Source organism: Rhamphochromis sp. 'chilingali' (assembly GCF_963969265.1).
Source record: "Rhamphochromis sp. 'chilingali' genome assembly, chromosome: 15".
Classification (NCBI taxonomy): domain Eukaryota; kingdom Metazoa; phylum Chordata; class Actinopteri; order Cichliformes; family Cichlidae; genus Rhamphochromis; species Rhamphochromis sp. 'chilingali'.
In genome coordinates, this window is record NC_137942.1 from 25,206,815 (window position 1) to 25,230,495 (window position 23,681).

Below are 23,681 nucleotides of genomic sequence, written 5' to 3' on the forward strand. Positions count from 1 at the left end.
GTAACCTATATTTGACAACAGCACAATAAAACTGGAAATTCTGTTTTTGGTGTGCCACCCCAATATTTTTAGCGGCCCCTATATGGCCACCAAAAAATTCTGGACGCACCCCTGTTTAAAAACTGTACTTTTCAATATTATTGTCAAATAAGTCGCTCTCCACTTTCGCTGTAGTGAAAGCCGCTGTATTTGACTGAGATAAAAGTGGAGCGCCACTGTCCTCTGCAGATTGAAATCGGCAAAAATCCTCAGAAAAAAGGGAAAAAAATGAGAAAAAAAAAAGAGCCCAGAACCGGTTTCCGGACACTCCCGAACATTTACGAAGACAACCTCTTCTTCCCGTCGTCGCGCGCTCCCTCCTCCCCCCTTTCACGCCTAATGTTGCTGTACCTCAAACCCTCCCCCCGTATCAGAGGAGTAGAAACAACAAGCCGCCATTTTGTTTGTGCGGACAGACCGTCAGAAACAGAAGGAGATAACCGAGAGAAGGAGCGACTCCGCGACCCACGACAGCCGCTCCGGGAACCGCCGGGGGACGAAAGAGTGCCCGAATCCTGTCCGTGCTATCCGGGGAGAAAAAGCGTCACGAAAACCGATAAGACGTCAGTGGGGGGAAAACCGAGTCGGTGACATATATATGTGTATATGTATGCATGAGAAGGAAATACTCCGAAAAAATCCTAGGAAGGGGGTGTTTGCGGAGCGGAGACGGGGAGGAGAGGCGGAAGAGGACGGTGTCTCATAACGAGGGGGGGAAAAACCTGCCAAAAAAAGAGAGGAGGGAAAACATCAACATGAAAAATCATAATGTGTCCGTCGCGGAGGAAGGAGAGAGCCCGCATAGACAATTATATAAATAAATTGCTGCCGGGCAGAAGAGAGAGGTGGAAAGAAAGACGGGTTTAAAGAGAAGGGGGGGAAAACTGCCAGGATCAACGCGGAGGGGGAGCATTCACCATCACAAAGAGTCAATGAGAGGATTTTGTCAGCCAAAAATATTTCAAGGAGGAGGGGGTGTCAACATAATTGTGCCGATCTGAAGCTTTCCGCTTCCGAAATAGCCGTCAGATTTTGATCAATTTTTCTCCAGTCGCCGTTGATCCTCTGCTTTTGCTTCAGAGCTTTTCTTTCTTTTTTCCTCCTCCACGCGTGGCCAAGACATCCTTAAAAGCGACGATATTTGTGACTTAATCTGAGGTTTTTTCTCTAAAGTGTTTTTTTTAAATACCAGGAGAGGAACCTCTTGTGGAGCACAAGATAAGTAACCCAACAGACCGTCCTCTGCAAGAGAGGAAAAATACTGATTGGATCAATCTGACTGCCCGCTGATAGGAAATTTGCGCTGTGATCGTCCTCGGGAAGTGTACGGAGAGATAAAGTGTGCATGTGGGAGATTGCACAAGAACTGTGATTTTTTTTCCCCCTTCTTTTTTGGTCTTGAAGATCTTCTGTTTGCAGCCGTGCTGACTGCAAGACATCTCGCGCAAGCGGGTTGCAACAACCACTACGTGCAATACGAGTCCTGTTCTTTCTGACTACAGTGCCTTTTGCATGGTCAAACACTTAAGTGCACAAACAAGTCGGCATGTACATGCAGAACACAACGAATTCTATCATTGGGTTATATGTAGTGAGACATATACAGCCGCGATAGACTTATTTTTTACCCGAGAAACCGTAAGCCCGGCGCGTCGTCCTCTCTGTGCAGCTGACTAATTTCTTCAGCTACTTTAAAACTGGTGCAGGTTGTTTGTAGTGCAACTTTAACCGTGTCCACTGCCTCGTTTTACTTCTGAGGGAAATCGGTGGCACTGAGAGAGGTCCGATCAGAGAGGAGGAGAGAAATCTGTTGCATGAGAGAGCTTGGCTCCTGGAGTTAACACAGGAGACTGAAAGAAAGGAGGAAAAAAACAACTCCTGGCTTCTGTTTGCTGGATCGCAGTTGTCTTTTTTGTGCCCTGACAAATTGCTCTCCACCCCCCTCACCCGGCTTGGAGCGATTCGGATTTGAAACGGAGATTTTCTCCGCCGACTATGCCGGGCAGGACTGAGTACAGCCTGGAGGACAGATCTTGGGACGGGTTTTGTGTCGCAGAAGAGGCTACATGAGGTTGTCAGAGGGCCGCACGCTTGCCTTTTTTGCCGACTCCACCTTCCCACCTCCGCCGCCGCCTCCTCCTCCTGCTGCTGCTGCTCAAATCTGTGAAGAAACAAAATCTCCGACTGGGGAGGGGGACTGATATCTGCAGAGGAATAAAAACGAGAGGGGAGAACTGAAAGAACTCAACACTGCTGTGCCTCTCTCCCCTACCGTCCCCCCCGAGCGGTGGGGGAACGATCAGAAAGGTTGCTTAAAAGGACTGGGAGACGCAAATAAAGGGGGTGGGGGATTGCATTTGCCCTCCGTGGATCTAAAGCGTTTTATTTTTAATTCTTCCAAAAAAATATGGCCGATAATGTTCTGGAGTCCGGCCCGCCTTCAGCCAAGAGGCCCAAGCTGTCCTCTCCTGCTCTCTCGGTGTCTGCCAGTGATGGAAATGGTAACTATTTGGCATGCATTATTAAGGCTGGATAAAATATAAACCAGCTTCACTGTGAGGTGTGTGTAAATTGCCGGTCAGTTTTCGGAGTCCCTGCAGAGTTGCATTAGTTGCTTTGACTGACATGCTCAAAAGTTGCTGCTTGCGAACAGCAACATGTTGTTGTCTTGGGGAGTTTGTTTGTTTGTTTATTTTTTAAAGTCTTAATCCGAGAGTTTTTGGCCGCTAATCGGGGAACATGGTAATAGTTGTGGCGACAGGAACAACTTTTCCAGCACTTGTGTTTTGATGCGTTAGCCTCAACAGGCTAGCTAGCAGCAACTATTAGGGTCCACCTCCAAACAATGGAAGAGGCGAGTCAGCCCGGTTTGCTTCAAGTTGTAGAGGTAGTTTTGAATTGAGTAGTTTGAAGAATTAAAGTGCCGACACATTAAGCACCAGGCTTCTTGGATATCCCGATAAAAACTAGAGAAAGATAGGGTTTTTCCGAGGCAGCTTTAAGAGAAAGTGAGGGTAGCCGAGCAGCTAGCTAGTAGCTAGGCAGATAAACCCACCAGACCGGCTCAACTGAGCCCTGCATCTGGTTAGCAAAGACAAAAACCTCAATGAAACAAGTCTTTTTGAGTATCAGTCGATAACCAGTGACTCTAGAGAGAGAAATACCATTTGCGGTATGATTATTGTGTCTTTAGCGCTAAGCATACTGGGTTTTTAATAAACTATTGTTATATACAAGCTAGCTATTGTTCGACTTGAATAAGTTAGGCAGAGCGTCCTTGTCCCGCAGAAGTTACAGCTTTGTTAATTTTCTCACTGCTGCCGGGTTTAAACGAAACAGTAAGCAAGCCACAGACTTTGACATATCTTCTTTGGTGCCCTTTGTTCAGAGGCCTTTTTCCTTTTAGCTCTTTGGTCGTACTATCAGAGCCCATTCTGGTTCTCTGTCCCCATTGTTTGGCTACACGGCGACGCTGCGCCGCACTTGGTGCAGCTCACTTTTTTCTATATAATAACAACAAAGCGTGTCGCAGGCAGAGCAACTGGACGTGTATCACCTCGTATGTGAAGTTGGATCTGTTAGTGCAAATACATCTTTGGAAGTATTTGATCCAAAAAGTGAGAAGTCATTATGGGAATTTCAAGTTTAGTGAGGTGCCAACAGCTCATAAACTACCATAAAAATGTAGGTAATGCTCTTGTCACTTTTAAATGAAAGTTCTACTTAAAAACAGGTTATGATTTTAATGTGCCTCCTGTTGCAGTAGATATGACTTCCTCCACGTCTCTGCAGTTTGTTCCTCTGAACCATAGAACTGCAGTTCAAATTCACACACCTTCCAAGGTGCTGCACTGTTTACCTCTGCGGCTTCTCGCCTTGTCCCGACTCCATGTGTGGCATCCCACAAACCACAAACTGGGGCTCTGGGGAGAGGTCCAGGCTGTGAGAGGCAGCTAGTGCTGGTCTTGTTTCCTGCCTATACACTCTAATAGTTGATTATTAAAAACAAAACACAAAAACCCTGTTAACAAAATCTCTAGTTTTCTGGCTGGTAATAATTCTGTTTTTCCTCCTGTATGCCTAGATTTCGGTTCACTCTTTGAACTGGAGCATGACCTCCCAGACGAGCTCATCAGTTCTTCGGAATTGGGATTGACTAACGGAGGGGATGCCAGTCAACTCCACAGCAGCCTCGGAGGAGGAGGTGGTCAGGATGCAGCTGCAAAACACCAGCAGCTGTCTGAGCTCCTGCGCGCAGTAGCAGCACCACAGCAGGGTGGCCCCACTTCTAATAGCACGCCATCTGGGGCATCCATGGGGATGATGGGGGGTGTCAGCGTTGCCCCTGGAGGACCTCAAGGCATGCCTCCCCAGAGCCAGCCGCAGCAAGCTGGATTAATGCAGCAGGTCGGCATGGTTGGAGCGCACAATCGGGCAGCAGCTATGGTGGGAGCCCAGAAGGGTAATGGTGGACAGCAGCCTCAGCAGGGGCTGATGGGGGGCCAGGTTGTTAATGGCTCACCTAGAATGGGCTACCCCGGCAGTGCTGGCATGGGAAGCAACAGTAATCTTTTGCCAGATGGCCTACAACATCAGCAGCAAGGCGGTCAGCAAATGGGAGCCGGGAGTCAGGCAGGGATGAGACCACAGCAGCCTGGAGCACTGAACAAGGTAGGCAGACTCAAAGCAAGTCTCATTTGTGTTTAAAATACTATTTTTCAAAGAGATTGAACTGGTCAAACTGGCAGGTTAAACAGTTTTGGGATGTACCTGTCAGAGTTCAATTCCTCACATGGATATAAAATATGAAAGTTTGAAATTACTGTTGAAGCCTGGAGGTATATGTCTGATTAGAGCATGGAAAGCTGTAGGCAGATGAAGCTGTGCACTTGCCACTCGGATAAAACTACTCATCTCCAGCACAGGTGCAGATAGAAATGCGGTTACATGTTGGATGTACAGCTGCATCACAGTTTACTCTGTGGTATCGATGGTTAACCCACTTGCTGGTGACTTGTTAGCCACATGATGATTGTGATTTTTATTCTAGAGGCGTAAAGACGTTATCGGAAAAGACGGTTAAATGGTTTTAAACAAGGATTACTTCTTTGCGTTAGTTTGCGTCTCTGGGACTTTTTCTCAAGAGTAACAGGCCTGCAGCTTTGTTTGAAATCGCACTGTTAAACCCAGTAAATTGCTTTATTTTCTCTCTGAGCTTGTAAGTAGGGATCAGCAGTTCAATTAGACACTTACACATGGCAGCAGGTTACCACCCACCTCACAGTGCTGGTACTAAAGGCTCACTCTCACTGAAGTTTAGGCCGTGATTTGCTGCTGTGATAAGAGAATAGTTTGGCCAGATGTTGAAGACCATCGCTGATACTGAAATTGTTTTCCAAGTCGAAGAGGTGGCAATAAATCATGTCTGTGTCGTAAGTTTATTTTGGAGAGGGAGGTGAAGTACAGTAACCAGACAGTCATGTTATTTAAAAGGTGACTAAATGTGTTGATTGTCTGGTTATAGTACATGTTGTGAAAAGTAAAGTAACCTTTTAAACTGTTTATTATCACACTTCTTTCTTACATTGTCTTGTCTCCTCCTCCCCCTCTTTTCATTTTAAACCCCCTCACCCTTTTCTCCACCGCTCTCCAGATGAATATGATGGCCAACGCGGGCCCCTATGGCGGTCCGTACGGCCAGACCCCTGGCCAGGGGATGCCTGGAGCAGGGCTGGGCCCACAGCTCCAGAATAAAGCAGGCCTCCCCAGCAATATGGCTGCCCAGTTTAGCATGGAGAAGAAGACACCAGCGGGTCAAGGCATGTCTGGGATGGTAGGATTTGTTGGTTTTTCTTCTGTTTAAAACTCTGTAGCCCATATAGGAGCCTTTTGGCCCTTACTGCAAATTAAACACACATTTTAACTCTGAATGACTCAAAGTAAAACCAAATATTGAATGAGATTCAGATTGGAAGAAAAAGTGTTGAGGGTATTTCACAGTCATCCTTACTGTATTAAATATATCCTTTGAAAGGCTGAAAACCAACTATCGTTGCCTCCGGTGCTTTTTTCCCTCCAATATTGACAACTGGCAAATGTATGGAGGTGGAAAAGTAGACGCCAGAGAGCTTAAACTTTTTACCTTATTCTTTACAGATCTGCTTCAATAACTTTACATTGCTATATATGATTGCACAGCTTTTGAGATTTGCCATTTGCAACACATCCTATCAGAGGCGATTAGATGATGTGTCTTATAAACTAGATCAGTTTGAGAGCCAGATGGGAATTTGTTTTATTTTGTGCCTTTAATTACTCAGAAAGGCAGTGTCCAGATGAGCATTTTTTTTTCTTCAAATATTGGCCTTTCACTGGCAGTCGTACAAGAAGTCTTTTACTCCCTTCCAGACAGTGTAGCAGCTGAGATGACATTGACACTGAGCCTTGCTGACACATAATAATAATAATAACAATAATAATAATAATAATAATGGGGGTTTAAAAGTTTTGAATGTCATTTTTTCCCATTTTTGTTGGTGCGTTGTCAGACTGGGATGGGGTCATATTTCTGACTCGATCTCAGCACCCAGTCTCCACACTTGGCTTCAGTCAGCTTGTAGGTCTCATTGATGACTTCCAGTTTGTTTTTGTTTTGTCATTACCTCTTTAGAAAAGATGGGCTGCATCTGCTAAATAACTGTGTCCCGTGTTATCTTAATGAACACAGTTGTGGTGGAGGGAGTTTTTGGTAAATAAGTAGCTCAGATCACCTTTATAATAATCCCACCTATCTCACAGAGATGAATCATCATAAAGATCAACCAAAAGCCTCAGGAGTGTAGTGTCAGATAGCAGTGACTCACTGCAGGTTGTTAACTTAGTCTGTGTGTTTGAGTGTAAGAGCTGCCCCCAATTTTTGAGTTCATTCACATTTCCAATTAAATGAGCAGGTGGATGTTCTGCACTGATTATCATTAGCCAAGAGAGATGATCAGAAGTCAGCTGGGCGCTGTCACCTGCTCTGCTGCGGTTACATTACAGAGTTACTTATTATGCTGTATACCATTTGGCTCTAATTAAAAACTGGCCTTTTTTGTGCTTTTCAGCAGGCTCGTTCGTGCTTTAGATTCTTCTGCTGTATTTAATTATTAAATAGCTGAAAGCATTATTCAGAAGTAGACTTTTTCCTCATTTCTTCCCATATTAGTTTACTGATTGTTGAATCAAGTACCTGATCTTACCGAGTGTATTAAACTTCTGAAACTTATGGCAAAAACGGCAGTTTCAAAGATCCATGCTCGGAGACTTCTTGCAGCATGGATCTTTAGCTGCTAGGTGCTCAACTGTTATAAGATTGGTTACTGAAAGTGATCATTTTGTGGTGGATAATCTTTCTAATGTGGCCTGTGCCTCTTTTCTACTCTCCATCCTAAGACGACTCCTCAGCAGCAGCAGCCTGGACCAGTTGGCGGTGTGTCGGTCAGCGGGGCAGCAGCAGCAGTGGGAGGGGTGCAGGTTGGACTCAATGCTGTGGGGGCGGGACCCGGCGCCACACCTCCTACTGCAGACCCCGAGAAGCGGAAGCTGATTCAACAGCAGTTGGTCCTCTTGCTGCACGCGCACAAATGCCAGCGGAGGGAGCAGGCCAACGGAGAGGTACGACAGTGCAACCTGCCTCACTGTCGCACCATGAAGAACGTGCTGAACCACATGACTCATTGCCAGCTTGGCAAGTCCTGCCAGGGTGAGTCTGCTGAATTACACCGATGGCTAGTTTATATGGTGTGTGGTTTATCTCATAAACACGATGGTGTCATGCATCTGCAACACTTTTTTCCCCTTCTCTTGTTCTTTTACATATTTTCTTTTAATCCCTGTTGGTTTGCCTCCCAGTTTTTCTCTATCAGGATGAGTTATTTTCTCTTCAGCTGGCTGTTTTACTGTAATTCCTCTCCTTGTCTCACCGAGTCTCCATCTGGACGTAGTTTTGTTTTACTGAGTGACTCATATAATAAGTTATTACCTTTTGGCTCTTATTTTGCTTTTTTGTTCATCCTTGTCATGTTAATCATCTCTTGCCTTCACTCTTCACACACCGTTTCCCTCCACTTGCTCTCCCATCTTTTTTACTCTTCATCTTTTATTTCCTTTTCTAAAACATTTCCTCACTCTTGTCTTCTCCTCCAGTGGCGCACTGTGCCTCATCCAGACAGATCATTTCTCATTGGAAGAACTGCACACGACACGACTGTCCTGTCTGTCTGCCACTGAAAAATGCTGGGGACAAGAGGAATCAGCAGCGTGAGTCCTTTTCAGACTTTGGCTGTATCTGCACATTAATTCCTTAATTAATTATTATTTCTAATTTAAACAATAAAGTGCATCACAGTGGGCTAGAATTCACGATACTCATCTCTCGTTACCTCTGTTTCTTTCTCCTGTTGCCACAGCTCTGGGCAACAGTGCTGGGGTGGGTTTAGTGAACTCCTTGGGTTCAGGTGTGCCAGGAGGACAGTCCAACGCACCGAACCTGAACCCTCCCAACCAGATCGACCCCAGCTCCATAGAGAGAGCCTATGCTGCACTGGGCCTCACTTACAACCAGATGCCACAGCAGCCGTCGCAGGCCAGCGTGCCAAACCAGGGGCTGCAGGGACAGCCCGGGATTAGGACTGTAAACAGCATGGGTTAGTATATAGAAACCTGCTAGGAATATGATGTCCTTAACCTTTGGGGAACAACTTAAGCAGCCCTGTAATGTTTAAGTAGAGCTTTTCGGAAACTTCGAATGAGCTGTTTAAAGTTGTTCAGAACTTCTCATCAGTTGCTGGCGCTGCCTCAGGTGTTATGAAAGAGGCCTAAACATGTAACTTTACAAGTCTTTGGTGAATGCTGAGTGTTCTTTAGTTCCTCCTTAATCTTTTACAGTTCTCCACTGAAGTTTAATTTACATTTCAGTGACGCTGAATGCAACAGTCTATGCTAACATCGTTTGTATTTCTTCCCCGCCTATATTCACACTGTACTTAACAATCCAGACCCAAGTACACTTCAGTTTGTCTGGGCATCTCGGCTCCACTCACTCACTCACTCACATACATACTTTCAAGGAGTGTTTTTTTTTTAGAGCACAATGTGATTTTTGTGGCTCAAGCTGAGACGTTTTTATAAACGGTGAGAAACTGTCTTTTCACGTGCCTTAAAGGTTTGCTAATTATTTAACAGTGATTTCCATGGTGCCAGCTGTCATTGTAAAAACGTGACGTTTTTATGCTTTGGCGTGGTTAGCGATCACACCAGATGCGTACCATATATGGGTCCAACTGAACCGTGTACTGGGATCGGTGCGCAGTGATCGCACTAGTCAGACCAACCTGGCTTTATCAGACAAATGTGATAGGGCACGATATAGACAGTGTAGTGTGAGTACACTCTAAAATCTAAGGTAAACACTAGTCTACTTCCTATTTTCTATTCTAACTCCAAAACCCTCTCTTTCCAGGGGGAAACTCTATGGGAGTGAACGGTGGAGTTGGGGTGCAGACCTCCAACCAGCATTCCTCGCTACTGCCAGATGCCATGTTGCACAACTGTATGAACGCGCAGAGGTCAGACTGCCTTTCATTGGCCACATCTATTTACTACTTTTTCATTCGGGTTGCGCTGGCTGAGACCTTAACTAACTCATCTGTCATTTCTCTCAGTCTGATGAATGATGGTGTGGGGAGCCTTGGTTCCTTGCCCACGGCTACTTCACCTTCTGCTGGAGGCATGAGGAAGTCTTGGCATGAAGACATCACACAAGACCTCCGCAACCACCTTGTCCACAAGCTGTGAGTCTGTCGTGTCCTGCAAACGTTCCAACAGAACAGAGGCAATGAAATGAATAAACAAGTTATTTCCAACAGTCGGTGTAAACGTAATTGTAGATGCACATTTTTCCTATTCGTGTGTGTGTGTATCTGAACAGTGTGCAGGCCATCTTCCCCACTCCTGACCCAGCTGCACTGAAGGACCGGCGGATGGATAATCTGGTGGCTTACGCTCGAAAAGTAGAGGGGGATATGTATGAGTCAGCCAACAGCAGGGTAAGAATCCAGTGTGACTATTAGTTGGCAGATATAGAAAAAATAACTTTACATACATTAGTGTTATGTGCTGTTGGGATTTATCCTGTAAAATCCGCTTGCTGCGACTCTTCTAGGCGGAGTACTACCACCTGCTGGCAGAGAAGATCTACAAAATCCAAAAAGAGCTGGAAGAGAAGAGAAGGACGCGGCTCCAGAAGCAGGGCATCATGCCTGGCCAGCCTGGCATACCCTCTGCGGGCCTCCCACAGGGGCCTCCTGGCATGGGACAACCTCCCATGCCGCCGGGGCAACCACCTAGTGAGTAAACATTATGTTATTACCTCAGTCAGACACTCGTCTACAAATACTGCTGGCATACAAATAATCAAACTGATTGCCACCAGTCACATCTTTGCCTGGTACAAGATACAAAACACAAAATTTCCTTCTCAAAAATGAAATGTAGTCCAGAGGCAAAGGTGTAATTTTGAAGTAGACAAGGAGCTCACTTTGATTCCTCGTTATTGCTCTGTCAGATGGGCCTCACGTTGATCCATCCATGGTCAGACCACCCGGCCCCAATCAGATGGTCAACAGGATGCAGAATCCAGCAGGTACACAAGTATAAATGACTTAAAATCAATGGATTCTTGAGTAAATGTCATATACTGTATTTATTTTAGACAGGAGTTCTAGACCAGTATTTAAAAAATTTAGAAATCAGGAAGTAGATATGGCTTTTCCCCCATTGTGGAAATGTTTAGCAGAGAGCTACATTAGAGGGTTGGTTCACCCAAATTATGTGCAGATATTTATTTCTTTCTCTCTGCTGCCATCCCAAATCATCAGAGGTGAGCCGAATTTTGTTTGTGGTTTTCATTTTTGCCATTTTTTTTTTTGCCAGCAGTTTATGTTAAATCTTGTTAAGCAAAGTCTGTAGCTTTTTATTTTTGTTAATTCAAACTTTCTACCAAAAAAAATGTCCTTATATAAACTGCTGATAATCTATATTATTAATATGGTTATCACTCTAATCTTTGTGAACCAAGGCTTAAACATCTTCAGAAAAAGTTTGAGCCAAATTTAAATGAGATTACACGCTGCCACGACCCGGAAATACTTACTCTTTATATCACTTTCTTTAATATGTCTGCATAATCCAAACAGTGCAAGTTACAGCAATGCCCAGTGAAAAGTGTTTTCACATGCCTCGATTTTGTCCTTTTTTTTTTTTTTTTTTTAGGAATGAACCAGTTTGGTCAGATAGGTGGGATGCAGTCGATGGGTCAGAGGTCGACGCCTCCTCTTGCTCCGCTGAACCAGGTTGGCATCACTGTTGCATTCTCTGTCATTACTTTGGGTTCATATGAATACCATTTATTGACTCATGTGCTGTGAAAAGCTCTAACTGCAGTAGAAGAGCTTACATGAGACTTTACGTGACTTGTTTTGTTTCCAGATGGGTATAGGAACAACGAGGATGAGTCAGCCTAACGCCACACCGTTACAGAACCAGTATCTCCCTCCAGGCCAGTTTCCTGGGTCCAGTCCAGGACTTGGTCCTGGTGCTGGTGCCGTTGGTATGAATCAGTCAGGAACACAGAATGCTGTGCATGCGGTAAGGACTGAGTTGAAGAGTGACATTACTTTGTAACAAGTTTAGAATGATAAAGTTTCAAAGAGGATGACTAAACATTATCCTGTGTCCTACTCTCTGCATCAGAACCAGATGTCAACACCGCCATCCCACCCAGCCAGCAGCCCCGCTCCCCAGTCCGCCCCTTCTGTTCCAGGCTCCGGAGCCCCCGTAGGCTCTATGGGGTCTGTGAATGCTGGTGGCACTGGGTCTCTGCCTAACCTGCCTCCATCCTCCAACCAGTCCAACGCTTTCCCTCATTGTCCGCCTATGCGAACAAACTCCCCGTCACCAGCACGCAGCTTAACACCTCAACCCCATCAGACACCCCCGAGGTTACCTGGTTGTCAGACCCCGCAGCCGCAGACCCCCAGCACACCCCAGCTGCCCCATCCCCAGCACCCTCAGCAGCAGCAACAGCAAGCCCCGCAGCCGCAGCCATCAGTGCACACGATGAACTCTGAGAAAGCTAATCACCTTCAACAGCAGACACTTGGGGACATGGCCTCCTCGGGCCCTCAAACAAATCAGACTTCTTCAGTGCTGAATCAGAATGCTCACGTGCCATCACAGCAGCCACAGACCCCGGTGAGCAGATTAGAGTCTTTCTTTATTTTGTCTGCTCTTACTCCACATTCTTTCCCTAAGACTAAGTTTTGTGAGCCTTTCGTTTTGAATTGGTTCCCTATCTGACTCTTATTTTTTTTGTACTCACAGGAAATATGGGAAAAAAAATCATCATGTTTAGTTTTAGCAGATGACTGTGTAAACCCAACATAACATGGCACGTGTCCCGTTTGTGATTTCTAACTTGCCTTTTCTAAACCTCACTCCATCTCTGCCTGCTCTGCCTCAGCTATCTGCGAAGCCTTCTCTGACAGCAGATGGTCAGGTTTGCTCTCCAGCATCAGTCACCAGCAGCACTGATCCCACCTCTCAGCTCGCTTCAGCCAACGGCCCTGCTCCCAGCCAGGAAGATGTGAAAATGGAGGTGAAGAAACAAGAAGAGGACGACGAAGGAGCCGATGCTCAAGGAGACGGCAAGGGGAAGATGGGAAAGGGTCAAGCTGATGTGAAGATGGAGGAGAAACCAGAGGTGAGGCTCTTCAAAATGAACTTCCTGATGTTTTATTTTAGTCTTCTTTTAGTCTTCATTCTGATAAAGAAATTTGTTAACTGACACACAAACCTTTCTCTCAGATAAAGAAAGAGAAGCCATCAGGAGACGGGTGTAAAGGAGAGCCCATGGACACGTCTTCATCTTGTGTGTCATCGTCAGTAGCGACAAGTGAAGACAAGAAGCCAGAAGTGAAGAAAGAGGAAGGGTCAGGGTCAGCAGCCACCAACAGCTCCCCAGCTAACACTCAGAGCAAGAAGAAAAGTAAGCGTCCACTGTTGTCTTTGTTAGTGATTAACAGCTGTAGCATCTCCACAGTGACAGCTGTGTAACCACAAACTGTGACTCATGTGAAGCACTGTCATAGAGAAATAAGTTGAAATCACATGAATCTACTCGAGGAGAAAGATGAACTTCTGTGAACTTTATCATTGTTTCTGACAGTGCTGGCCTGTGAATGTGAAGTAGCGAAGGCTGTCGTAGCTTATTAACAGTGTTGTGCATCATACCACAGAATAATATGCAAAACATTGCATTATGTATGAGTGGTAGGCTCACGCAAGCTGTTGCTTAAGCCTGCACCCATTATTCCTGAATTATTGTGGTTCTGTTCTTTCCCCCCCTTTTTAGGAAATATTGCCCCCCCCCCCCCCCCCCCCCAAAAAAAAATCAGACAGAAAGAAAATGAACAATGAATAAATTAAAGAATAAACACACAGAGCTGGAAATGAGCACAAGACGTCCTCTTTTAATAATGCAGTTGGGGGGGGGGGGTTACTGACCGCTCCCTGATCCACTCCCTGACTGATTCTCCTTTTCCAGTTTTTAAGCCCGAGGAGCTGCGTCAGGCTCTGATGCCCACCCTGGAATCTCTGTACCGGCAGGACCCGGAGTCCCTTCCCTTCCGTCAGCCGGTGGACCCCCAGTTACTGGGAATACCCGTACGTATTCGAACTAGTAACAAAACTAACCTGGTAAGGGACTGCACTGGCTGCCATTTTGCTTCAACTCCTCTCAAAATTTAGCTTATTTTTGTTTTTGTTTCTTCCATCTTAAATATTTTTCTTTCTCATACTTTTCGTATTTTTTTTTCCCACACTTTAATTTTACTTTGTACTCCTACCTCAATGGTTTTTTTTTTTTTTTTTTTTCCCCCACTGCATGTCATATGTTTACGTGTTTGTATTTGTATGCTACTTTTTGCCATTTGTAAATGAAAGCAGTGGCTCTTATGAATGCAAATTTAATATGAAACAACATCAAAAGGTATTAACAGCTGAAATGTATTTTAACTCCATATTTAAAAACTTCATAATATAAGAAAAAAAAACCGGTTGAAAGAATATTACACATACCGGTACCTAAAAATAAAGACTTTGCACGGGATACACTCTGGATGATTTGCAGTTCACGAGCCAGTCGCTTTCATTTATGTATTTTAATTTGTTGCCATTTGACATCAAGTTTTAAAGTTGCATTGCTTCAAAAAATGTTTTTTTTAAATATATCATTATCATCATCATCATCATCATCGTGGTAGTGTCCCATTGCTAGCTTTCTAGTTCAGTTCCTCACCAGTAGTAGTGTAACGGTGTTCAGGTGGGCAGTGTGTAGAGGTGGGTGACCTTCAGTGGGTCCAATTTGGAGGGAAGACTACTTGATAAGATTCAGGATGTTTTTACTCTGAATCGGAGCAACTGTGTCTGTCCTCCCACTGCAAATATGAACATTAATAAACAGCAGTGATTAGCAAGCCTGTTGGCTCACATCTCCTTCTGGAGCACCCACATTCAAGGGATGTAACTTTCTGCTGCTGAATAACCATTCAGCTCTTTTTTTGGGGGGGGGGGGGGAATGTAACTTACAATAGTTTGGATTAATAAAAAACAAAATATAGCACATTGCTGTGATATATATTCGGCCCTGTAATAGAAATTAGGCACTGCTTGTTTGTTTTTATCAGGGTTTTTTTCCTCTTGTGAGTGTTTTCACTCAGAGCCGATGGACCTCCTTTCTTCTGACACCCCTCTCTGCCTTTCAAACTGTGCTTTAGTTTGAGGAGAAGCAGAATGCCTAAGACAGGAAAAGAAAAACAACCCAGAGAGGCGTCCCTCCTCTCACACTCACTTGCTTCACCTCAGCCCTGTTGATTTTAACTCAGCCAACATATTGCCGCTCGTGCTGCTAGCATAGCTGACGCCGACCACTCGGCTGCTAGAAACAGTTTATCTCTGTCTGCCTTGTTGCTTTTGCCGCTGCTCTATTCTTCTTGGTTTTGCACCCTGATCACAACCCAGAGACTCATTTTCCCCCCGGCTGTGTGGCAAAATGAGCCAACATACTTCCCAAAGCAAATTGATAAATAATAATTTTGCAGTCACATTACTGGGTGTCATTTGCATTATGTTTACATGTCATCTTTAGGTAGTGTTTAAATGGGTGTATGAGCTGACAGCACAGACAGGGACTTGACTTTTAAAGTAGGGTGCAAGGCAGAGAGCTGGAGGGCAGAAGTTGTCATGTCTCTCTGTTTGCACGCGAACCTTCTTCTCTACAGCGCTCAACAACATTGTCCCCCTGCACCCTCTTCTCTCCCTACTCTGGTCCCGCCTGGTTGACTGCGACGCCGTCATCGCACCTTCACCTGATGACCACGACGACGATGACCTTGATCGTACTCTTTTTTTTTCCCCCCCATCTCTCAAACTCTTCCCTTGGGTGATCAAATGCTCCCACATCTCGCTGCTCTTTCCTTTCTCCCTGCTTCTAAATCTTTCTCAACTACCTGAACTTTACATTGACTTGCCATTCTTACCTGGACGGCGTCCCTTCCAAACCAGGACTACTTTGACATCGTGAAGAACCCCATGGACCTGTCGACCATCAAGCGGAAGCTGGACACGGGGCAATACCAGGAGCCGTGGCAGTATATAGAGGACATCTGGTTGATGTTCAACAACGCCTGGCTGTACAACCGCAAAACCTCCCGCGTCTACAAGTACTGCTCCAAGCTGGCTGAGGTGTTCGAGTCGGAGATTGATCCCGTCATGCAGGGCCTGGGGTACTGCTGTGGGAGGAAGGTGAGGCAGAACCATGTTTTTTATCATTCCTGTGTGTCTGCAGGTGTAGACTAATAAGTGAAAAACTTTATCTACCATTTCTGCAGATCAAACCTGCTGAATAGAACCTTTTTTGTTTTGAATCTAGTTGAGCTTCAGGTAGTTTCCAGAGTGGGTTTTCTTATTTCAGTTTGGTTTTTGTTGTTTGAAAATGTTGCATTTTAGTTTTTATTAGGTTCAGTGTTAACCTTAGTCTTTTTAATGATTACTATATGGAGGGCATATGTCAGAGGCAGGTATTGCAATAAAAACACAACTTTTTAAACACATACTTGTTTTTTTGTAACCAAACTATCAGATACTAAAACTAAAGATTTTTCCTGCATTTTAATTTTAGTTTTTGAAGTTCACAAAATCGTTTCAGTTTTATTTATTTTTTTTTTTTACAGTCTGTGACTTTATGTAAACCTGGTACATCTAGTGTTAGTGTGTGTTTTTAAACATTTATTCATATGAGATTTCTTTTTGTCTCCTCATTGCAGTTTGAGTTTTCCCCCCAAACGCTATGCTGCTATGGAAAACAGTTATGCACCATCCAACGTGATGCTGCTTATTTTAGCTACCAGAACAGGTAAGGGCTGTCGGCAGAACTTGGTTCTCATTTCTTTTTTTCTTTTTTGCTGTGACAATGCAGACAGTGAGATCACCTCGTATGTGTCGTGTTGTATTCCTCACACTGATATTTCCTACAGCATAGCATCAATCAGTCAGTTCAATCACAGATGAGTTTTAATTTGGCTTCAAATGGTTACCCTGGCACCATCTCCATACTTCACCACTTTAATTTCCATGTTGTTGTCATTCATAAAGTGGGCTCCCGTCGTCCTGCACAGTTCCTCTTTTTTTAAATTTGTTGCACCACTGTTCTCACAACCAAGTTGATTTCACATTTTCTAAAATGTACCGTCATGAGCAGAGTGGGAGGAGGTGGTGGTGGTGTCATGCTCGTCACCAGAAGAAAGGTTCCCACTTTATAAATGACCAGAAAGGATGATGGGTCTCTGTTGCTTTACCATTTAATAATTAATTTTTTTCCTCATCCACCTTTTCATGTATGGAGACTCCTCACTCCCTTCCTCCTCCACAGCTCCTAGTGGTCTCTCATGTTGCTGTAATGTTGTTGTTGTTGTTTATCACTGAACGTCTGATGCTAATCTTTGCTTTGCCTTGGCTCTCTGTCCTCTGTTGGTTGTTGTTCACATCCTTCTCCTTCCATGCTCCTCGACCCCTCCCTCTGTCCCTCCCTTCATCGTCTCCGTCTGATCTGTAACGTTTTATTTCACGCTTTTTATTTTTTATTTTTTTATATTCATTTTGACCTCCCTTTCCCCATCTCCCTCCCTCCTCCCTTTTCCCTTCCCTTCTCCTTCCCCTCTCTCCCTCCTTGTGTTTTTTTAACGCTTGTGATGTCTGCATTGGCCTGCTTTGGTGTGACCAATCATCCACTCCGAAATTTACGCGCAAAATCAAAACACCCGCCCACACAAAAACCCTGCATCACGATTGGCTGCCGGCGACGACCTACCTTGCCCTCTGCCTCCTCCTGTGTGTCCACCCCCTGGCCTGTCCTGCCCTGATTGGCGGCTGCTTCTTCGTGCCCTCTCTGTGATTGGCTGTGCTGATGACGAACGGTGTAGTTCACCAAAATATGGGCTTCTTGCTGACAGGTATCACTTCTGTGAGAAGTGTTTCAACGAAATCCAAGGCGAGAGTGTCTCCCTGGGGGATGACCCCTCCCAGCCTCAGACGTGAGTACCATCACATTGTCTCCTTCATGCAACGCACAACACAAGACAGCTTGCTTCATCTCAGAGGTCCTTGTGTAATGCTTGAAACCCACTCCTTTTCTTTAGGCTATCAAATATATTTGTGAATTTATTGAAAACTAATTGGAAACTTTATTTTTTTTTATTTTTTATTTTTTATTTTTTTTAAGAAGAAATGCTTCTGTCCTCCTGAGTGAAACACAGTTCAACACACTGATTTTGATAGGGTTGTTGTGAATGCAGTGAAAGACTATTGTGCAAGCGACCAGCACTAAATTACGTCACGAAAATATAATTTAGTGATCAAAAATACAGTTTAAAAGTTAGTTTGTGTCCTCTAAATGGTATCATCAGTGTCTCCCAACACTGCAGAGCAGCTTTTCTGCAGCGATGCCTCCGCAGAGGAACATCTTTGGAAATAAACCTGCACAAAAAAAAGGCACTCAAATGTTTCCTGTTGTGTACACCTATAGCTTAGCTGCAGTTTTTTGTTTTGTTTGTTTATTTGTTTTGTTTTTAGTTCCTCAAGCTGCTTTTTCTTAATTAATGTTACTGTTGTAAAAGCATTGCATTTTTATTAGTGGCGCCACACTGTAGTGATTCACTCATTTGCTTAACACACATAAGATTCCAGTTCAAGATCGGGAGGGCTTCTGGTGTAAAATCTGCTGAAAGAAGCTTCACTTCTTTCCTTTTTATAATTTAAGTCTTTGTGTTTCTCTTAGGTGTGGATTTGTTGCTCGTCTGTATTTGATATCACTGTAACATAATCGTCCTGAATCTTTCTGTTAGCCAAAATGAGAACCAATGCCACACACTTATCACACATGGTAGTAAACTGAGCTCAGCCTGGGCAAAACATTCGCTAAGTGGCATCTTGCAGCTTAGGAAACAGGCTGCAGATTTTACTGATCAAATGAATAATGGAATAATCAGTCACAAAGTTCTAGTCCTGATATTTACTGACCCAGTTGTTGAATGAGCGAGAAAATGGTCCAGATAATTAACAGTGAGTCCTATAGGATTAAACAGTGTTGAGCTGCACAGGATTAGTTTGTGGCGGCTCTGTGGGTTAGAAGAGCTTCCTATTATTGCTTTGTCTTCCATGACAGATGATCAGGATGAGAGCATGTAGAGGGGAAGTGTTGAGGCAGTGGGCACATTTTGAATTTGTTGTAAACATTTCCGAATGAAGGAAATGCAGCCTGCAGTCTGCAGAGGGCTGAGTTGATTACAGCTGGTTCTTTCTGATTTTTCCCACAGCTCCATCAACAAAGACCAGTTCCAGCGGAAGAAGAACGACACGCTTGACCCCGAGCTGTATGTAGCCCTTCTTAACTCATTTGAGAGCCATTATTGTGTTAAAGGTTCTCGAGGAATCAAGCGGGTTATTTCCTCGGGTGTGATGTTTTCACTGTACTAACTTTTGAACGTCTGTCTTTTGTCTCCTCGCGCTCTCTCCCCGCTCAGACTTGTGGAATGTATCGACTGCGGCCGTAAAATGCACCAGATCTGCGTCCTCCATAATGAAACCATATGGCCGTCAGGGTGAGCCAGCTATCACAGACACACACGCGAACACACACGCTCTCTGCGTGACTGGGTCTGGAATATAATCTCCATTCTTTTTTTTCTTTTTTTTTAACTAAAATCACTTAATATGCCCAACTACAAATGTTGGGTCTGACATTCACTTTTCCAGCTGCTGCTGATTTAAAATAGGTTTTAAATCTCAAACGCTACATCGGGGTGGGGGTGTCAAAAATGCTTGACAGCATGGCGGCAGTCCCGTAGCAAAGAGACTCATTCCTCCAAGATTGACCTCCCTACATGTGTGGTCTGTTTTTAATTGAGAGATGTGAGTGATTTCCCACTCATTAGAGTTGTTTAAAGAAAGGAGGACTAGCATGAAAGGCCGAGTCATGTCTTGATTAGAGCCGCTTTGTCACTGTCACTGCTGATTATTGTGACAGAGCTGATGGTAACCTCCAAATCTAACCGTTGAATTTTCACTTCCAGATTTGTTTGTGACAGCTGTCTCAAAAAGGCCAATAAGACACGGAAAGAAAACAAATACGCCGCCAAAAGTAAGTGGAATAAAGCTGGGCTCGTCTAATGCTTAGTCCTTACACCTCTGCTTCTCTTCTTCGCCCTACCCACATATTTTTAATAAAGCACCTGTTTGAGAGAGGCAACTAATCAGAAGAAAATTGGCTTGGACAATTATTTTGATCGGTGCTGAGATTTGTGATTATGTGTCAGGATTGGTCATTGATTTTTATATATTTATTGTAGTGACAAATGTTTTTATTGCACTGTCACATAAACATAACACTGCGTTCACACTGTTATAACACTGGTGTGCATTCCTGCTAATGTACAAATCTTCTCTTCACATGAATTCAATGCCTCTCTTAGAAGATAAATGAAAAATGTATATAATTTAAAAAATGTACCAAAACTTGCCACAGAATAAAATCAATGTTGACTGTCTTTATGTTTACATTATGCTACATCACCTGTTAAACAATCTTGATAAATAATCTAGACAAATAAGGTTTGTGTCACCGGCAGTAAGGATTGATTTACTTCCACTAATATATGTTTCAAGCGCAAGCATGAATAAAACCTTCAGTGTATATATATATTTTTTTTTTCATCTTTATTGTCGTGAAATAGTGATATAATTTCAAGGCAATATCAGCCACCCTCTACTTCCTCATTTAAAGTGTGACCTAGAGATGAGGGGCAAAAAATTAGACTGACCGACCAGTCTAAAACTAGGAAACACAGTTAAAATCTAAAATAACAAAACAATAAATCATCGAGCCATTTTATCCCAATTATGTGAAATCGAGTTTCGGGGGCAAGGAAGGCCAGACCTCCTTTTTGCCAGCCACCTCCTCCTGCTTATCTGGGGAATCACCAAGGCATTCGCAGGCCAGCCAAGAGGGAGATTGTGTCCTGGGTCTCCCCCGGGGGGGGGACTGCTCTCAGTAGGACATCCCTAACCCGAACACCTTACCTAAGAGGCAACTGCGTTAGCTGGCTCCTTTCGATGTAGAGAAGCAGCGGCTCTACTTTGAGCCCCTCCTGAATGACTGAACTCCTCACCCTATGCTAGGGAAGAGCCCATCCACCCTTTGGAGAAAGCTTATTTCCACCGCTTGTGTCCACAATTTCATTATTTTTTTCCTTTTAAAAGAAAAACGATAATAGTGTTAACAAAACGATCAGGCTGAGATTAAAAGCACAAAAGTAGCCAAAGTCGTATTTTCCCTGGACATTGAGGCAACAGTAACTAAAGTAACCTAATCTTGAAAATCTGTCTGGGTTGTCGTATCTTTGATCTTTTTAGCTGCTTGAAGCCCTCACTTCGAAGTATGTAACCACATCAGTGATTTCTGTCCACTGTATGCTCTTCCTGTCATGTGGAGTGCAGCACCAGCAGGCTCTTTTGTTTACATCTGGGTTGCACATCAGCAGCTGTTAGTATCTCCTCCTTCGTAGCCTGGTTTTTGCCTCAAGTGGTTAAACAAGTTTGTTTTCACCTTCAGCAGGAACACGTTTCTTGTATATTTTGAAAAGCACTGCACTTCAGTCATCATCTGACACAGTTTTTAGGAATGCTCAGATCATCTAATTGTTGCAGGCAGTAGGGAGTGTAAATCTATGGCATTGTCATAGCATTAATATGACCTTATGTCTTTATACCAGTATTATTGCAGACAGTATGATAGTGCAATTCATTTATTTACTCTTTTAAATACCCGTTTCTGCAATTCTGTTCAGTATTACCCCCCTGCTATACACTGCAGGATAAATGAGGATTATTTTGAACTGTAAATCGTGCAAAGTTACTAGAATGGTGTTGTTTTTGTCACCAGCAGACTCAGAAAAACAGTAAAGAAAGCTGCCAGCAAGGCTCTTTTTTTTGTTTTTTGATGTAGATTTGGATTTTACCCAGAAAACTATGCCTGGTTAGCATTAGTCATCCATGCTGAAAGAAGGGATTTCTCAGTGTTTTTATAAGTACATTTAACTTAGAAATGCCATCCTATACATAAACCTGAGTTTCCCTTCATTTCTTTACACTTTGCTTTCCAATGATCCAGACTGTCCTGACTTTAGTTTTTTGCGTTTTCGTGGTCTTGAGCAGCAGTTTCTTCATCTTTCAAAGTTTTTGGACATTGGCTGCTTTTTCAGTCCAGTCCTTGCATCTGACTTTTTTCAGGTCCAGTTCGATCAGGTAGTCTTTTGAAATGAAATTTGCCTCCCATCAGTCCTAGCAATGCGCTTTCTTCTGATGCTTTGTAGCTCTGATGTGTGCATCAGTGTAATCGGTATACCAGGAAATCGTGCATCAACAAAAATTCCCCTTAGCTAGGAATTCAAAGTGCGATTAAATGCATTCTTTTTTAATGCGTTATATTTTCAAATTCATTGCAATTAATGCGTTAAATTTCCACCCCTACTTTAAACACTTTGTTACTAGCAGCCTGTCACAAAAACACATTGTTTGTTCCCTTATCTTTAGTTTAATATATGATAATGCCATCGGTAACACCGTTTGGCAGACATAAAGTGGTGTTTTTGCACCAATGAGTTGATTCATTGAGATATCTCCCATATCTCTGTGGGGTGTGCAGTTTGTGCTTTAAAAACCTGAGGAAACTGAACAAATGGAGGACAAAAGATTAGATTGATTATACTGGAGTGAGGCTGATGAAATGTGTTGTATGGAGGTCTGTTTCCTGGATACAAGGTAGTAGATATTTGTTGGTGGAGGTTTTCAATGAATGAAGTCAGAAAAAGGCTCTGTCCCACAGCTGCTTCCAGTTTTTCACAAATAAAGAAGTTAAAATACTTGTTCACCAAAAACTACAGTGTGAGAATAGTGGTACCTCTCAGCCCTGTTATTTGGTCACACCTGTTTCTCTGTGTCCGCAGGGCTTCCTCAAACCAAGTTGGGGAGCTTTTTAGAAACTCGCGTGAACGACTACATCAAGCGGCAAAACCATCCCGAGTCTGGAGAGGTCACCATTCGTGTGGTCCATGTCTCAGACAAGGTGGTTGAAGTCAAGCCGGGAATGAAGTCCAGGTAAACAGTTAAATTTCACTGCTGCTGCAGGTTTTTGGGGAACATAATTACTGATTAGAGGTGGGAATCCATGGAAACTCCTAATTGCTATGGGAGGAGTTATTACGGTAAGCTGTGATTTTGGTAGGTGAAAGTTTTGAGGTGCTACATATTATTACATGTATTAACAAAAATATCAGTATGTGCATAAAAAAATGTAAGTGAAGGGTAATAAGTTAAGATCATGTTTGTCAGTTTTGCAGGAACAATGAAAAATGATTTAAAGTGTGAGAAAACACTGATCCCTGTTCTACATAGAGTTAGCGCAGATATATCAGTGTGGCGGATATATTGGTGGATATTGATACTGATATGTTATCGGTATCATTCTTTATATCAGTGTTTGTAATGGTCAATAAATGAAAATGAAAGTTAAAAAACAAAGGAGAGAAATATCCTAAACAAGGTTATGAGATGTAGTGTTGTGTATATTGTCCTCTAGGGGGCACTCTGCACCTTTCCTGTTAATATCATTTGTTTGAAACCCGATAAACGCTCAAAACAATATTTTAAACTGCTTTGTCATACTATCTTAGTAGGAACTCATTAAGAAAAACTACAGATAACAAGTATTGGGTAAATCTGTGCTTTGTGTGTCTGAAATGAATAAAAAAAAAAAACATCAGCTAATATATCAGCGTTTTAAATGATCAAATATTCTGTCGGGCTCTGCAAGTATGTATGAATCCTTGAAGGAATCAGTGAGAAGAATACTTCCCTACGTTTCACAGCGACGAGGCAAATCATTATGAGATTATCAAAAGGGAAGATGAGAGGTGACTCAGCAGTGAGTG

General features: G+C 43.5%; 1 protein-coding gene across 4 annotated transcripts in view; it reads left to right on the plus strand.

Annotated features, from left to right (window-relative positions):
- Positions 1-405: 405 nt before the first annotated feature.
- ep300b (EP300 lysine acetyltransferase b) overlaps positions 406-23,681 on the plus strand; it is a 30,406-nt gene continuing 7,130 nt past the window's right edge. The window contains exons 1-24 of one of the 4 annotated variants that reach the window (XM_080904471.1): positions 406-2,540; positions 4,124-4,710; positions 5,693-5,872; positions 7,474-7,783; positions 8,227-8,340; positions 8,490-8,726; positions 9,542-9,647; positions 9,744-9,872; positions 10,010-10,127; positions 10,244-10,427; positions 10,646-10,723; positions 11,353-11,432; positions 11,569-11,727; positions 11,833-12,333; positions 12,602-12,841; positions 12,946-13,126; positions 13,685-13,836; positions 15,703-15,942; positions 16,464-16,552; positions 17,619-17,729; positions 19,011-19,067; positions 19,218-19,295; positions 19,767-19,834; positions 22,698-22,848. In XM_080904471.1, coding sequence (XP_080760597.1) covers positions 2,447-2,540; positions 4,124-4,710; positions 5,693-5,872; positions 7,474-7,783; positions 8,227-8,340; positions 8,490-8,726; positions 9,542-9,647; positions 9,744-9,872; positions 10,010-10,127; positions 10,244-10,427; positions 10,646-10,723; positions 11,353-11,432; positions 11,569-11,727; positions 11,833-12,333; positions 12,602-12,841; positions 12,946-13,126; positions 13,685-13,836; positions 15,703-15,942; positions 16,464-16,552; positions 17,619-17,729; positions 19,011-19,067; positions 19,218-19,295; positions 19,767-19,834; positions 22,698-22,848 — 4,244 coding nt within the window. In that variant the 5' untranslated portion in view covers positions 406-2,446. The remainder of the gene's footprint in view (positions 2,541-4,123; positions 4,711-5,692; positions 5,873-7,473; positions 7,784-8,226; positions 8,341-8,489; positions 8,727-9,541; positions 9,648-9,743; positions 9,873-10,009; positions 10,128-10,243; positions 10,428-10,645; positions 10,724-11,352; positions 11,433-11,568; positions 11,728-11,832; positions 12,334-12,601; positions 12,842-12,945; positions 13,127-13,684; positions 13,837-15,702; positions 15,943-16,463; positions 16,553-17,618; positions 17,730-19,010; positions 19,068-19,217; positions 19,296-19,766; positions 19,835-22,697; positions 22,849-23,681) is intronic. The other 3 variants (XM_080904472.1, XM_080904473.1, XM_080904474.1) reach the window with 3 other exon arrangements.